The sequence below is a fragment of the Toxotes jaculatrix genome, chromosome 4 (assembly GCF_017976425.1).
Source record: "Toxotes jaculatrix isolate fToxJac2 chromosome 4, fToxJac2.pri, whole genome shotgun sequence".
NCBI lineage: Eukaryota > Metazoa > Chordata > Actinopteri > Toxotidae > Toxotes > Toxotes jaculatrix.
This window is the reverse complement of record NC_054397.1, coordinates 8,336,351-8,354,373: the sequence shown is the minus strand read 5'-3', so window position 1 is coordinate 8,354,373 and position 18,023 is coordinate 8,336,351. Positions and strand designations below refer to the sequence as shown.

The following is an 18,023-nucleotide window of genomic DNA, read 5'->3' as shown; positions in this document are numbered from 1 at the left end:
GAAATTTTGAGGTCAAAAAAAATTTTGACTTTTTTTGTCCGATTTTGACGCCTTACTATACTATGACGTTTTTTATGACATTTTGAGGTCAAAATTTTTTTTGACTTTTTTTGTCCGATTTTGACGCCTTACTATACTATGACGTTTTTTGTGACATTTTGAGGTCCAAAAAAATTTTGACTTTTTTTGTCCGATTTTGACGCCTTACTATACTATGACGTTTTTTATGACATTTTGAGGCGAAAAAAAAATCTGACTTTTTTTGTCCGATTTTGACGCCTTACTATACTATGGCGTTTTTTATGATATTTTGAGGTCCAAAAAAATTTGGACTTTTTTTGTCCGATTTTGACGCCTTACTATACTATGACGTTTTTTGAGACATTTTGAGGTCAAAAATTTTTTTGACTTTTTTTGTCCGATTTTGACGCCTTACTATACTATGACGTTTTTTATGATATTTTGAGGTCAAAAAAAATTTTGACTTTTTTTGTCCGATTTTGACGCCTTACTATACTATGACGTTTTTTATGACATTTTGAGGTCCAAAAAAATTTTGACTTTTTTTGTCCGATTTTGACGCCTTACTATACTATGACGTTTTTTATGACATTTTGAGGCGAAAAAAAAAATCTGACTTTTTTTGTCCGATTTTGACGCCTTACTATACTATGACGTTTTTTGAGACATTTTGAGGTCAAAACTTTTTTTTGACTTTTTTTGTCCGATTTTGACGCCTTACTATACTATGACGTTTTTTGTGACATTTTGAGGCGGAAAAAAAATCTGACTTTCTTTGTCCGATTTTGACGCCTTACTATACTATGACGTTTTTTATGACATTTTGAGGTCCAAAAAAATTTGGACTTTTTTTGTCCGATTTTGACGCCTTACTATACTATGACGTTTTTTATGACTTTTGAGGTCAAAATTTTTTTTGACTTTTTTTGTCCGATTTTGACGCCTTACTATACTATGACGTTTTTTTTTGACACTTTGAGGTCAAAAATTTTTTTGACTTTTTTTGTCCGATTTTGACGCCTTACTATACTATGACGTTTTTTATGACATTTTGAGGCGAAAAAAAAATCTGACTTTTTTTGTCCGATTTTGACGCCTTACTATACTATGACGTTTTTTATGACATTTTGAGGTCAAAATTTTTTTTGACTTTTTTTGTCCGATTTTGACGCCTTACTATACTATGACGTTTTTTATGACATTTTGAGGCGAAAAAAAAATCTGACTTTTTTTGTCCGATTTTGACGCCTTACTATACTATGGCGTTTTTTATGATATTTTGAGGTCCAAAAAAATTTTGACTTTTTTTGTCCGATTTTGACGCCTTACTATACTATGACGTTTTTTATGACACTTTGAGGTCAAAAATTTTTTTGACTTTTTTTGTCCGATTTTGACGCCTTACTATACTATGACGTTTTTTATGACATTCTGAGGTCAAAAAATTTTGACTTTTTTTGTCCGATTTTGACGCCTTACTATACTATGACGTTTTTTATGACATTTTGAGGTCAAAAATTTTTTTGACTTTTTTTGTCCGATTTTGACGCCTTACTATACTATGACGTTTTTTATGACATTCTGAGGTCAAAAATTTTTTTGACTTTTTTTGTCCGATTTTGACGCCTTACTACACTATGACGTTTTTTATGACATTTTGAGGTCAAACATTTTTTTGACTTTTTTTGTCCGATTTTGACGCCTTACTATACTATGACGTTTTTTATGACGTTTTGAGGTCAAAAATTTTAACTTTTTTTGTCCGATTTTGACGCCTTACTATACTATGACGTTTTTTGTGACATTTTGAGGTCCAAAAAAATTTTGACTTTTTTTGTCCGATTTTGACGCCTTACTATACTATGACGTTTTTTGTGACGTTTTGAGGTCCAAAAAAATTTTGACTTTTTTTGTCCGATTTTGACGCCTTACTATACTATGGCGTTTTTTATGATATTTTGAGGTCCAAAAAATTTTTGACTTTTTTTGTCCGATTTTGACGCCTTACTATACTATGACGTTTTTTATGACATTTTGAGGTGAAAAATTTTTTTGACTTTTTTTGTCCGATTTTGACGCCTTACTATACTATGACGTTTTTTATGACATTTTGAGGTCAAAAATTTTTTTGACTTTTTTTGTCCGATTTTGACGCCTTACTATACTATGACGTTTTTTATGACATTTTGAGGTCAAAAATTTTTGTGACTTTTTTTGTCCGATTTTGACGCCTTACTATACTATGACGTTTTTTGAGACATTTTGAGGTCAAAAATTTTTTGGACTTTTTTTGTCCGATTTTGACGCCTTACTATACTATGACGTTTTTTGTGACATTTTGAGGTCCAAAAAAATTTTGACTTTTTTTGTCCGAGTTTGACGCCTTACTATACAATGACGTTTTTTATGACTTTTGAGGTCAAAATTTTTTTTGACTTTTTTTGTCCGATTTTGACGCCTTACGATACTATGACGTTTTTTGTGACATTTTGAGGTCAAAAAAAATTTTGACTTTTTTTGTCCGATTTTGACGCCTTACTATACTATGACGTTTTTTATGACATTTTGAGGCGAAAAAAAAATCTGACTTTTTTTGTCCGATTTTGACGCCTTACTATACTTTGGCGTCTTTTATGATATTTTGAGGTCCAAAAAAATTTTGACTTTTTTTGTCCGATTTTGACGCCTTACTATACTATGACGTTTTTTGTCACATTTTGAGGTCCAAAAAATTTTTTGACTTTTTTTGTCCGATTTTGACGCCTTACTATACTATGATGTTTTTTGTGACATTTTGAGGTCCAAAAAAATTTTGACTTTTTTTGACCGATTTTGACGCTTTACGTTTGACGTTTTTTATGACATTTTGAGGTCCAAAAAAAATTTGACTTTTTTTGTCCGATTTTGACGCCTTACTATACTATGACGTTTTTTATGACATTTTGAGGTCAAAATTTTTTTTGACTTTTTTTGTCCGATTTTGACGCCTTACTATACTATGACGTTTTTTGTGACATTTTGAGGTCCAAAAAAATTTTGACTTTTTTTGTCCGATTTTGACGCCTTACTATACAATGACGTTTTTTATGACTTTTGAGGTCAAAATTTTTTTTGACTTTTTTTGTCCGATTTTGACGCCTTACTATACTATGACATTTTTTATGACACTTTGAGGTCAAAAATTTTTTTGACTTTTTTTGTCCGATTTTGACGCCTTACTATACTATGACATTTTTTATGACATTTTGAGGTCAAAATTTTTTTTGACTTTTTTTGTCCGATTTTGACGCCTTACTATACTATGACGTTTTTTGTGACATTTTGAGGCGGAAAAAAAATCTGACTTTTTTTGTCCGATTTTGACGCCTTACTATACTATGACGGTTTTTGTGACATTTTGAGGTCAAAAAAAATTTTGACTTTTTTTGTCCGATTTTGACGCCTTACTATACTATGACGTTTTTTATGACATTTTGAGGCGAAAAAAAAATCTGACTTTTTTTGTCCGATTTTGACGCCTTACTATACTATGGCGTTTTTTATGACATTTTGAGGTCAAAATTTTTTTTGACTTTTTTTGTCCGATTTTGACGCCTTACTATACTATGACGTTTTTTATGACATTTTGAGGCGAAAAAAAAATCTGACTTTTTTTGTCCGATTTTGACGCCTTACTATACTATGGCGTTTTTTATGATATTTTGAGGTCCAAAAAAATTTGGACTTTTTTTGTCCGATTTTGACGCCTTACTATACTATGACGTTTTTTGTCACATTTTGAGGTCCAAAAAATTTTTTGACTTTTTTTGTCCGATTTTGACGCCTTACTATACTATGACGTTTTTTGTGACATTTTGAGGCGGAAAAAAAATATGACTTTTTTTGTCCGATTTTGACGCCTTACTATACTATGACGTTTTTTATGACATTTTGAGGTCAAAAAAAATTTTGACTTTTTTTGTCCGATTTTGACGCCTTACTATACTATGACGTTTTTTATGACATTTTGAGGCAAAAAAAAAATCTGACTTTTTTTGTCCGATTTTGACGCCTTACTATACTATGGCGTGTTTTATGATATTTTGAGGTCCAAAAAAATTTTGACTTTTTTTGTCCGATTTTGACGCCTTACCATACTATGACGTTTTTTGTCACACTTTGAGGTCCAAAAAATTTTTTGACTTTTTTTGTCCGATTTTGACGCCTTACTATACTATGACGTTTTTTGTGACATTTTGAGGTCCAAAAAAATTTTGACTTTTTTTGACCGATTTTGACGCCTTACTATACTATGACGTTTTTTATGACATTTTGAGGTCCAAAAAAATTTTGACTTTTTTTGTCCGATTTTGATGCCTTACTATACTATGACGTTTTTTGTGACATTTTGAGGCGGAAAAAAAATCTGACTTTTTTTGTCCGATTTTGACGCCTTACTATACTATGACGTTTTTTATGACATTTTGAGGTCAAAAAAAATTTTGACTTTTTTTGTCCGATTTTGACGCCTTACTATACTATGACGTTTTTTATGACGTTTTGAGGTCAAAAATTTTTTTGACTTTTTTTGTCCGATTTTGACGCCTTACTATACTATGACGTTTTTTATGACACTTTGAGGTCAAAAATTTTTTTGACTTTTTTTGTCCGATTTTGACGCCTTACTATACTATGAGATTTTTTATGACATTTTGAGGTCAAAAATTTTTTTGACTTTTTTTGTCCGATTTTGACGCCTTACTATACTATGACGTTTTTTGTGACATTTTGAGGCGGAAAAAAAATCTGACTTTTTTTGTCCGATTTTGACGCCTTACGATACTATGACGTTTTTTATGACATTTTGAGGTCAAAAAAAATTTTGACTTTTTTTGTCCGATTTTGACGCCTTACTATACTATGACGTTTTTTATGACATTTTGAGGTCAAAATTTTTTTTGACTTTTTTTGTCCGATTTTGACGCCTTACTATACTATGACGTTTTTTGTTACATTTTGAGGTCCAAAAAAATTTTGACTTTTTTTGTCCGATTTTGATGCCTTACTATACTATGGCGTTTTTTATGACATTTTGAGGTCAAAATTTTTTTTGACTTTTTTTGTCCGATTTTGACGCCTTACTATACTATGGCGTTTTTTATGACATTTTGAGGTCAAAATTTTTTTTGACTTTTTTTGTCCGATTTTGACGCCTTACTATACTATGACGTTTTTTATGACATTTTGAGGCAAAAAAAAAATCTGACTTTTTTTGTCCGATTTTGACGCCTTACTATACTATGGCGTTTTTTATGATATTTTGAGGTCCAAAAAAATTTGGACTTTTTTTGTCCGATTTTGACGCCTTACCATACTATGACGTTTTTTGTCACATTTTGAGGTCCAAAAAATTTTGACTTTTTTTGACCGATTTTGACGCCTTACTATACTATGACGTTTTTTATGACATTTTGAGGTCCAAAAAAATTTTGACTTTTTTTGTCCGATTTTGACGCCTTACTATACTATGACGTTTTTTATGACTTTTGAGGTCAAAATTTTTTTTGACTTTTTTTGTCCGATTTTGACGCCTTACTATACTATGACGTTTTTTATGACACTTTGAGGTCAAAATTTTTTTTGACTTTTTTTGTCCGATTTTGACGCCTTACTATACTATGAGATTTTTTATGACATTTTGAGGTCAAAAATTTTTTTGACTTTTTTTGTCCGATTTTGACGCCTTACTATACTATGACGTTTTTTGTGACATTTTGAGGCGGAAAAAAAATCTGACTTTTTTTGTCCGATTTTGACGCCTTACGATACTATGACGTTTTTTATGACATTTTGAGGTCAAAAAAAATTTTGACTTTTTTTGTCCGATTTTGACGCCTTACTATACTATGACGTTTTTTGTTACATTTTGAGGTCCAAAAAAATTTTGACTTTTTTTGTCCGATTTTGACGCCTTACTATACTATGACGTTTTTTATGACATTTTGAGGCGAAAAAAAAATCTGACTTTTTTTGTCCGATTTTGACGCCTTACTATACTATGGCGTTTTTTATGATATTTTGAGGTCCAAAAAAATTTTGACTTTTTTTGTCCGATTTTGACGCCTTACTATACTATGACGTTTTTTGAGACATTTTGAGGTCAAAAATTTTTTTGACTTTTTTTGTCCGATTTTGACGCCTTACTATACTATGACGTTTTTTATGACATTCTGAGGTCAAAAAATTTTGACTTTTTTTGTCCGATTTTGACGCCTTACTATACTATGACGTTTTTTATGACATTTTGAGGTCAAAATTTTTTTGACTTTTTTTGTCCGATTTTGACGCCTTACTATACTATGACGTTTTTTATTACATTTTGAGGTCAAAAATTTTTTTGACTTTTTTTGTCCGATTTTGACGCCTTACTATACTATGACGTTTTTTATGACATTCTGAGGTCAAACATTTTTTTGACTTTTTTTGTCCGATTTTGACGCCTTACTATACTATGACGTTTTTTGTGACGTTTTGAGGTCCAAAAAAATTTTGACTTTTTTTGTCCAATTTTGACGCCTTACTATACTATGGCGTTTTTTATGATATTTTGAGGTCAAAAAAAATTTTGACTTTTTTTGTCCGATTTTGACGCCTTACTATACTATGACGTTTTTTATGACATTTTGAGGTGAAACATTTTTTTGACTTTTTTTGTCCGATTTTGACGCCTTACTATACTATGACGTTTTTTGTGACATTTTGAGGTCCAAAAAAATTTTGACTTTTTTTGTCCGATTTTGACGCCTTACTATACAATGACGTTTTTTATGACTTTTGAGGTCAAAAATTTTTTTGACTTTTTTTGTCCGATTTTGACGCCTTACTATACTATGACATTTTTTATGACACTTTGAGGTCAAAAATTTTTTTGACTTTTTTTGTCCGATTTTGACGCCTTACTATACTATGACATTTTTTATGACATTTTGAGGTCAAAATTTTTTTTGACTTTTTTTGTCCGATTTTGACGCCTTACTATACTATGACGTTTTTTATGACATTTTGAGGTCAAAATTTTTTTGACTTTTTTTGTCCGATTTTGACGCCTTACTATACTATGATGTTTTTTATGACATTTTGAGGTCAAAATTTTTTTTGACTTTTTTTGTCCGATTTTGACGCCTTACTATACTATGACGTTTTTTGTGACATTTTGAGGCGGAAAAAAAATCTGACTTTTTTTGTCCGATTTTGACGCCTTACGATACTATGACGTTTTTTATGACATTTTGAGGTCAAAAATTTTTTTGACTTTTTTGAGGTCCAAAAAAATTTTTGACTTTTTTTGTCCGATTTTGACGCCTTACTATACTATGACGTTTTTTGTGACATTTTGAGGTCCAAAAAAATTTTGACTTTTTTTGACCGATTTTGACGCCTTACTATACTATGACGTTTTTTATGACATTTTGAGGTCCAAAAAAATTTTGACTTTTTTTGTCCGATTTTGACGCCTTACTATACTATGAAGTTTTTTGTGACATTTTGAGGTCCAAAAAAATTTTGACTTTTTTTGACCGATTTTGACGCCTTACTATACTATGACGTTTTTTATGACATTTTGAGGCGAAAAAAAATCTGACTTTTTTTGTCCGATTTTGACGCCTTACTATACTATGACGTTTTTTGAGATATTTTGGGGTCAAAAAAAATTTTGACTTTTTTTGTCCGATTTTGACGCCTTACTATACTATGACGTTTTTTGTGACATTTTGAGGTCAAAAAAAATTTAGACTTTTTTTGTCCAATTTTGACGCCTTACTATACTATGGCGTTTTTTGTGACATTTTGAGGCGAAAAAAAAATCTGACTTTTTTTGTCCGATTTTGACGCCTTACTATACTATGACGTTTTTTGTGACATTTTGAGGTAAAAAATTTTTTTGACTTTTTTTGGCCGATTTTGACGCCTTAGTATACTATGACGTTTTTTATGACATTTTGAGGCCATACTAAAGTATGACCGTTTTGGGCCTATTTTGAAGCCTTACTATACTATGATGTTTTTTGGCATATTTTGAGGCCATACTAAACAATGACCGTTTTTGGCCTTATTACAAAAAAATCAATCTTTGGAAAATAGAATAATCGATTCATAATCGTCCATAATATAATCGCAATCAATTTTTTTCACCACCCCTAATAGTTAGACCTTGACTTAAGAGTTACTCTTCTTCAAGAATGAAGTTGATACTAAATTCTTTGCTAAATCTTTTAAAATTAAATTTTGAAACTACTTAATATTTAGTGATCTGTGATATTTGGGCCGTTTCTTTTAAGGTAAGAATTAGTTCTGAGAGGTGACATCTTCAAATGCCCTATCTTGTCAGGCCAATAGTCTAGAACCTGCCGAGCGAGCCGCAAAATAAGTGTTATACATTTAGCAAAGTGAAGGAGTGATGATGTTTAAACTGAAAAAATTTTTGATCTACACCTTTAACAAAAATGAAAAGAGAAAAGACAGACAACTAACATAATATCTGATGTAAGCTTTACTTTCAAATCCTGTTACATTTAGATCTGGCAAGTCGAACATAAAATAATGCCAAACAAAGAAAACAAATACAAAACCAAAAAAGTACAAATGATCTATTTACCAGTTATCGTCACAACCCTGTACAGCCTTAACAATGGAGTAATAAAAAAAAGCTTTGTACAGCACATACCAATCTTTACCAAGTGCCAAAAGATAAGATAGTTGAGCCTTTTCTAATCATAAAATACAGCCAAACTTAAAGCTAACTGATTGTAGGACAGTGTAGGGTGATGCTAACTAAACGCAAACAAGGGAGTTAGTTTTAAACACAAGTGCTAAAGAACTAGAGCGAGGGTAATGTCATGCATACTCTGAAGTGCTGAAAAAGGTAGTCAAGCTTAAAAAATAAGTCACTGTGCTGCTTACAATTGGGCAAAATAAACAGAATAAGTGCTTAAGAGTACTGGATTTCAAAAGGATAGAGCCCTGTTGCCTTTTTAAACATTACACTCAAACTATGGGGACATAAAGAAGTGCAGCCATTCATGATTACGTTGTATTAAAAGGCAGACATTTTAAAAAGGTGTCAAGAGTGGACACATTCTTTTTTTTTTCTCTTTATCCTTTTTCTTTTGGACCCTGACAATTAGTTTGACTTATTCTCAGAAGTCTCAGGTGGTTTCCCTCCACCAAGTGGCACTAGAGTATAAAAGATAACGTAGATAGTACAAGGAGAGAATGTGTGTGTGTGTGTGTGTGTTGGAGGGGTGCTCCTTTCACTCCAGAGACAGCATGCCAGACATTGACAGAGCAAAAAAGGAACAAACAAACAGCAGTGTAAATGGGGAGACAATCGAGGCATCACTCCAGAACAGGACGTGATGGATTAAATCCTAACATCACATCCTGCTGCGAGCTACATTTTGGTCTTTGACAATTCATGTTCTCTGTCCAATCAACTTTTTTTTTTGACATGAATTAAGTAGAAAAATAAAAAAAGTAACAATGATTCATTACAAGAAAATGCATGAGTAAAATAGACAAAATGAAATGATAAAAAAAACAAACAAAAAAAAACCAATCCCTTTACAAATAAGGGATTGTGGCTTGAAGACCACTTAGGAACACAAGTACGATCAATAACGGGTAAAGCTTTTTCAAAATAAAATGCTTGTACTATGCTGCCCTATCGCGCAAAACATACTTCTTTTTGAGCATTTTACGGATAAATACATACTCTCATAATCAAAAAGTGCAGCACTGTGCAAAATTGGCTATCACAATTTAGCCTGGGACCTTTAGTTCCCAGGGAGAGCTTGACCTCTACTGTCTAATTCATGCAATTTGTATTAATTTACTTTCTCCGATTTCACGGAGGCAGACCCTTTTGCACCACTAGAAATGCCTACATGCGAAAAACTAAGGGATGTTGATTGAGTCATTTCCAGCAACTACTGTCTACTTCACATTATGGTGACACGGTGTATCTAAGTTTGCACTTTAAAAAAAAGGGAAAATAAAAGGTTTAAGTGCTTTTGGCTTGAAGTGTAACTACATTAAGTGCAATTAAAACTCAAAAGGTTGACAAGAGGGAGGGGAGGGTAAAAAAGCAGTACCATGTCAGCCGGCCTAACAGAAGCCAGTGCCATTGAACACAATGCTGTACAAGTGAATGGCTTTGCTTCATCGTTGCACCTACAGGAGCTTTTTCTCACAATGGGTGCATTATGAATGTTAGTAGAAAATGTTTTATTATGATGTAAAAGGCTCAGTAAAAAAAGTAAAAATTAAAAAATAAATGAAAAACAAAAATAAAACAAAAGAAAAAGACACAGAAGGCCACCAAACACACTAACTTTCCTGCCTTGACCAGCACAGAAGACATCCCTGTTCACACTTCTGTATCGCTTCTTTTTCATGTACATAAACAAAAATACATTCATTCAAGTCATTTTGGAACAGTTTTTTTTCTTTTTTTTGTACACAAAAATTACAAAAAGCTCCAAAAAGCACCATTGAATCGGCCTGTGGTGACCCTGGCTGTGGGTAGCTTGCTAACCCAGAGCTGGTCACCTCCACAAAACAGTTATCTCATATATCTCTTCTAAGTATAGGTGCGTGATACATAGTTCTGCATATGAAGCTACGCTGATATCCACCTGGTCTCAGAAATAATGACTATTTCTGTCCTGTCACGCATTTGTTGTCTGTAGAATTTCAATGCCTATTTACCTGTATGTGCAAAAGCATTGGCAAATTTTACACATATATTCAAATCAAATTATTAGAAATAAATGTATGTTTCTCCTCATGATAGGTCAGATTGAATTTTTGATTTACAGATTTGAATATTTACATCATCACAGCTTATTTTCTGTCCTATGAACTTACCAAAAAAACAAAACAAAAAAAACAATCAAAATTAGCTAGTAACCCAACATTTAAATAACATTTATTCTGAGACAGAAGTGATATCAGGCAGCAGCTATGCATAATATGGTTTCACCTTTATACAAAAAACCAAAAGAAATCAAAAAGATGGGAAGGGGAAGGGCTACAAAACTATGTACAAGATCGATAAATAAGTAAGTGCGTGGTTTGAGGCGTTGCTTTGGAAACGTGCCTTTTTCAATGAAAAGCATGCCGTTTCATTGGTTCTGTCGCACCGCTAACACTTCAGGATATCTCGAATTTAGCTTCCTAATGACTTCAAAGCTAGTTGAAACACAGAAACAGGCATGCTATTTTGATGCATAATAGCAATAGACAAAAATGCACTAAAATATAGCACTTGCAAGTTTAGTTTCGTCTTTTTCAACTTTTTATCTCGTCAAACGACTAAAGAAAAATATCTATAAAACTGAGATACGTTAGTTTCCTCAGATAATGCGACTGGGTCCAGGTCATTCAGACGTTTAAAAACAGAAAACAAAAGGTAATAGAGAGTAGTACTTGAAGTAGTAATAATTGAATTGATAGAACTGATAAGAAAAGCAGCTTTTTGATATAAATGCATTTTTAGCATGTACAGCCTTTTTGTCTTATAAATGTTTTTTTTTTCTTTTCTTCAATATGTTTGTCTGGTCCAGCTTATTCTGCTGGTCTGATTGGAAAAGATGTTGCTCCCACTGCAGTGGTCAAGTGTCATTCACACCACCGTCCGAGGAGTGAGGGAAAGAGCGAGGAGAGGAGGAGGAAGAGGTGGGTGAGGTCAAACAGTCTTGGCCCTCTCCATCAGTCCCAGGTAGGCCAGGAAGGAGTGTTTGTGGGAGGTGGGTGAGGTTGGAGAGCGGGAGGGGGAGGCCGAGTTGGAGGGGAAGAGGAGAGGAGATGTGGCGGGCCGCCATCTGGAGTGGAGGTGCGAGTGGAATGTGAAGCGGCTGTTGTGGGTGAACAGGGTAGTGAGGGGGATCAGGTGTGCCCGGTCGCAGTTCCTGTACTGCTCGAACACGTGGGAGGAGGAGGGGAGGAAGAGGGAGGGGCTGCCGCTGCTTGGACCGCCAGGGTCTCTGGTGGCGTTGTTGCCGTTAGTGCTGACGAAGCAGGTCAGGGGGCCTTTGGGGTCCAGCTGATGGGACTTGCCCAGTGTGAGTGACAGGGCAACGGACTGGAGCGCCTGGGATGCTGTTAGACTCATGAGTGGGCTGCTACTCCCACTCCCTCCACTGCTCCCGCCTCCTCCGCTGAACAGGAACTTCTCCTGGCTCTTCCGCAGCGACGAGCTCCCTGGTGATATTCCTTCAAGAGGCAGCTCCTCCTCTCCTGCCTCCTCATCTTCCCCTTCTTCTTCTTCTCCTCCTCCTCCTCCTCCTAAGCCTCCATCCAGTCCTCCCGTTCCTCCACTCTGGTGTTTCTTGAGGTGGCGGCTGAAGACAAAGGGGTGTGTGGTGGTGAAAGGGCACTCTTGGCAGCCGAAAGTCTGGCGCGGCGCGTGCTTCAGCTTCTTGTGCAGGTTGAGGTTGTCCTTGCGCTTGCAGCTATAAGAGCAGCGGTCGCAGTGGAAGGGCCGCTCGCCTGTGTGCACACGCACATGCTCGATCAGCTTATTGGCCGTCTTGGACAAGTAGCCACACTGCTCACACTTGTAGTGGTTGCCCAGGCGGTGCCCGCGCATGTGGGCCTCCAATGAGGCCTGGTCGGGCCACAGTCCCTGGCAGATGCGGCAGCGGTACTCCATCTTACAGTGCGTCTTAAGGTGGCACTCCATGGCCGCTGGACGATTGGTGGAGTAGATGCAGAAAGGGCACCTGGGTAATGCAACAAAAGGGAAGCAGGGGGAGGGAGGACACAACACACAAAAGCAAAAAACAGTTGTAGGCCAAATGTACAATCAAAACCACCTAACACAACTTGAAATTTATTAACACAAAATGATGAAGAGGAGAAGGACAGATAAAGGAAAAGTGTGTGTTATGTACAGGTCTGTGTGCTCATGGTGGTATGTGTGGCAGTTTAAAGATGGCAGAATTGAGGTGATCAGGTATGTGTGTGTGTGTGGGAGGGAGGGAGGGAGGGAAGGGGGGTTTGACAGGCTGGAGAAAAGATTGGAGCAGTAGGACATGAAGGGAAATGAAGGAATGGAGTGGCACTTACATTTAAATAGCACCTTTCATCTGCTCTGGGCCCCAAAGCGCTTCACAAACCCTGCAGAACAGAATCACCTCAGAAAAACCTCGAAATGGTCAAGGCCCTCTCTCCCTTTCTACACACTCCTACATATATAAAAACACTTCACATAGCTCAAGTGTATACACGTGTACACACTGGACTGGGATAAAAAAAAATCTTGATCTGGACTTGGGGTCAGAAAATGGAGGCGATTTGACCTTAATGCCCATTAACTTTTTCTACTCGTGTTTGGCTAAATCCGTCCAGCTTTTGTTAGTAAATATAAATGTGGTTTACATTAATTAAGAGACTGTGTAAACCTTGAAGAATTTAAAATATAACCCACGTGTGCATATATAAACAGTAAAGCAAAGAAGTTGAGTTAAAGCAGATTTTCTAATAAAGTTAAAGTAAAAAAAATTCCATAGTGCTTAGTTCTTCAATCTCTTTTTCCTCCACTGAATGAAATTAATCTACATTAGCCACTACCTGTTCAGAAATTAATCTGGCTTTAAAAACATTCACACCAGACAGAAGAAACATTTCAAACTGTTACAAAAACTCCTGTACAGTTATTCACTCACACACTACAGCTAGCAGCAAGTCCTCAAAGTTAATGACTAAAAGATGCTGTGTGAATATTTTGCAGCTATGAAGAGGGCTTCTTGTGTGTTTGTGTTCTGTTAGCTACAGGATTTGTATAAAATATAAGTCAGTGTAACTTTGTTGGCAGCTTCCTGGTTTACATTTAGTGAAATGCTACCGTTTCCACACATTTAACATAGTTGAGAACATCCTAACTCCACTGATTGCTGCACAGAGAAAAGATGTAGAACACAGATCTTTGTTTATGACAAGATGAGGCGATAATCATAATGATACTCAATGGCTCTGCACATGCACAGACTGGAGTTATGATAACAACTCAAAAACAAAAAAAAATGGTTTGTGTTACTAGAAATGAACCTTAACAAAATGGACTGCATTTGTGATTTCTTTCTTAAATGTTTAGGGAAATATTTTCTTCTGTTGAAGCTTTTTCATCTCAAATACCACCCTGTGTGTGTGTGTGTGTGTGTGTGTGTGAGAACACATTATTGTGACTAGACTAAAACATCATCAGTGTGTGCTGTGGATGTTGAGGTCAACAGATGGGCTGTACATTAGTTGACAGGCCTGAAATGGGACATGAAAGTGTCACAGTACAACAAAGGCTCCTGTGGGACTGGAATATGGAGATGGAGAGGGAAGCATGTGAGGAGACTAGAGCTACAAAAACAGTCAATATCAGAAAAATCAGTTATAGAATAAGCTAACTATAGCCTATATGCAGGTGTATTTGATTATATATTAGTACATGCATGAGTCTGTAGTGGTTGGGATGCAAACTACAGTGTGAGTTAGGTTTAGCTATTATATTTTAAAGTTTTTATTAAGGTCATTATAAAAAAAACAAACAAAAATGCATGCTGTGTGATGTGCTGTTAGACGTGTGAATGTGTAAGAATGTGTAAAGCATGCCTTAATTTGCTTATATATTTGGATTGACTTGTGTCAGTCTACGATGTTACAGATGTAAGTGATCTGACATTTGAGCTTAGTGAGTGTGTGTGCATTCGTCTCCAAATTATTATGTCGTAGAGGTGTGCCAACAAATTTTATGTAATACACCATAAGGTGTACAGAGTCTATGTGTTGGGGGGTGAGTTCCATTCTCTGGAATGCAGGTTTCAGATATTTTTCTTTGGCATAGCTGTTGGCTGTGGGCAGTGGAACAACAGACCCCGAGGGGACGCCCATTTCCATCTCCTTTTCGCTCTCCCTTATGTTCAGAACAGCCACTGCAGACCCACAGACCACTGTCTAATAAGTTACACTTGCCAAGAAAGACTGTCGAGCAAAACTACAGCTTGAATAATTTCATTTGCTGGCTGCAGATAATGAACGTTTAAGTGAGGGTAACTGATTCAGGACACACAGCTACAATAATCTTCAAACAGACCGTGTTTCTGTCTTATTAATAAGAGTTTTTGGGTGTCATTTGAATGGCCGGTACAGTCAGCTCTTATTAAAAAGAACCATGATAATGTCAGACAGTTTTATGTATATAAAATTATGCATCTTTATATATCCTTTAAGTTATTTTACATCCATCATTTTATGTGTATAAAATAAGGTAATAGTGCATTTAAGATAATAACTGAAACCACTGAGAGATGCCTGAAACTCACAGATGGAGTCAAGCAGTAAGTATCAGTGTTCAATTTCATTGAAATGAAGCCAAATTTAAATGTTGTGTAACCAGCACACCTCTAGCATGGGTCTATGAATGTGTCTATACTGTATGTGTGTTTTTGTGCGCAGTGAGTTAAAAGGGTGAGTGGTGAGGGAGGGGGAGGACGGGCGGAGTTAGGAACCTCTGTCTGTACTTGCTTTCCTTACTTGAGCCCTCCGGAGGGGACGGTGTGGCACTTCTTGTGCTCCAGCAGCTGCTCGGGGGTCTTGAGGAACTTGTGGCAGACGTCACACTCGAACATTCGTGTGATGAGGTGGATCTGGAGGTGCCGCTCGTACATGTTACGCGTCTTGCACACAAAGTTGCAGAAGACACACTCGAAGCCTGGAGAGAGCAGAAAGAGGACGAGAGGGTGAGTTAAGACTGAGTCTGTTATTTCTAAGATTTAAAATGTGGTAATTTTGTTAGGCAGAGTCTGGTTGTACTCTTAGGACTCAGCAAGACTGATTGTTGTTATAGATTTGTAGTCTTCACACCCAACCCTAGATCATCAGGGTTATTTTCTCAGACTTCAGAAAACTCCTCCAGAGCAACACGAGACACGCAGCCTGAGAACTACTCCTCAAGACTCGTAAACTGATATTCATGTGTAAAATTGGTGGAGAGCCCCTTAATAGAAGAAGAACAACAACAGCTACAAACAGCTACATATGCATACAATTAAGTGAATGAGGTCAACATGTAATGTCATCACTTCAGAACTCGTTTGCAGTGTTCTGCAACTCTTCTGGATTAATGGGTATATTTTTGAACGACAGAGGTTGCAGTGAGTGATCCCTTGCGTTCTTGCTTGACTCCCATCTTTCTTGTGTCACCCAGTTCGAGCAGCTTTCTGACTAAAGAGCAAGTGTTTAGTCTTAGTGCAGATCCAAAACACAAGGAGAATTATACTTTGGAAAGGAGAACTTAAAAACTGAAGACAGCTTCTTATTATGAGGGATGGGGCCCTACTTGAACACACTACCTTCTGCCAAAGTTTAGAAAAGATTTAGTGATTTAAAGTTTAAAGTTTGCGGGGCCAGGTGGGAAAAAATGATGTTACTGTATGTACAAAATCTGATCAACAATGACACAGACCTGATGAAGCAGACGTGTGATGTTTCCTTAATAATACAAATATTTAATGTTGTAGAGAAATTCTTAAAATTTGAATCCAAATTTTCAGATGGTTTAAAATGATAAAATGTGTCAGGCTGGTTCCTTGCCTTTGTCAGACTTGTCCTCAGTTCCTGATCCCGAGTGGCTTCCGGAGCTGGACTGACTGCCTGCAGAGGAGGGCGGGGCGAGCAGGCTCTTGAGTTCTTCGTTACCGTGGGTGAGGTCTCCGCCCTCCGAGCTGTTGAGTGAATCGCTAAGGGCCGAGAGGGACGAGGAGGTGCTCTTGGTCTCGCTGAGGGGACTTCTTGAGTTCAAACCTGGACACAAGAGGAGAGAAAGCAAGAAATCTTTCATTATATTGAAAAGCAATGTTGGGGAAAAACTGTATCAGCTCCAAATCTAAAGAAAAACCCAGGACAAAGATATTTTTAAAAAACTGCAGAAATCTGTTTCAAGATCCTCATCGTTATGTGCATCACACACTGACGTACACACAAACAGAATACAAGCAGGCAGCCTCAATAGTCGTGTTCTCTGACTGAGGCCCTGCTGCCAGTCCAATCAAGATGCAGTGTGCTTTTATTGATCCCCTTCTCTAAGTCTGCAATTCACTGGGAAGAGAGAGGGAATTAGACAGGGTGGGGGCAAGAAAGAGGAGTGAGGAGCGCGGGTCATGGCCGAAGGAGCTAAGATGGCGGGAACATCTCAGGGCACAGCTCAACAAAGGGCATTCACTCAGGAGGGAGTGAAAGGAGGGAGAAAAGGTTGCACGGATCCTGAAATGGTTGACCTACCTTTTTAATACAGGCACAGACATACATGACTAAAACATACAGAATGCATGCAGGCAGTGTATATAATTTTTCATACAAGGATTTCTAAAGTAATAGAAGACATGATTAACTGCTTTCAGTCAAATCTATATATACCAGGGTCATTTGTAGCACAATCTTAGATGCATTCTGAATACAGTATTGAACCAGCTTGAGGATGCTTTTATCTCCTCTGCTGCAGTATTTAACATCTACTTGCCTTCTTTTACAATATCTAAAAGGTTAATGCCACAGAAGGTAAGCAAAAGGAGAAAAAGAGACACTGCTCTGAGCCAGTGGGCCTCGACCTTGAAACATACCTTAACTAAAAAATATTCAATTTTCTCTTTTATTGTAGAGCTTCGTCTGTCCCTGTACGGCAACATTCATGATATAGGAACAAAAATAAAGAAGCAAAGTCTGTCTTCCAGAGAACTCATGGGTAGATATCAAGGAATACTGTCACATAATTCACCACCTTCATCCCCCTACTGAGAAGGGCACCCAACCAACCCTCTTCCCCGTGCAGAGTCCAGGCTTCATAGGGGGTCAGCTTGAACTATAACACCTGCCGAGCTCTGCCATCTCTTGCCTGGGCGTGTCCACACAGTTGACCAGAAAACTAAGCTTTTACAGCCTCTCAGGGTTTCCTCTTAGTTCTACTCTAGCCACCT

The 18,023-nt window shown here is 36.4% G+C and overlaps 1 protein-coding gene across 2 annotated transcripts in view; it reads right to left on the bottom strand.

Annotated features, from left to right (window-relative positions):
• Window positions 1–9,088: 9,088 nt before the first annotated feature.
• The window catches only part of znf827 (zinc finger protein 827), a 67,259-nt gene continuing 58,324 nt past the window's right edge, over window positions 9,089–18,023 (bottom strand). The window contains exons 12-15 of one of the 2 annotated variants that reach the window (XM_041036119.1): window positions 16,645–16,854; window positions 15,586–15,763; window positions 13,129–13,179; window positions 12,653–12,782 (exon numbers count right to left, since the gene is read on the bottom strand). In XM_041036119.1, coding sequence (XP_040892053.1) covers window positions 13,131–13,179; window positions 15,586–15,763; window positions 16,645–16,854 — 437 coding nt within the window. In that variant the 3' untranslated portion in view covers window positions 12,653–12,782; window positions 13,129–13,130. Of the gene's footprint in view, window positions 12,783–13,128; window positions 13,180–15,585; window positions 15,764–16,644; window positions 16,855–18,023 lie in introns of both variants that reach the window. The other variant, XM_041036120.1, reaches the window with a different exon arrangement.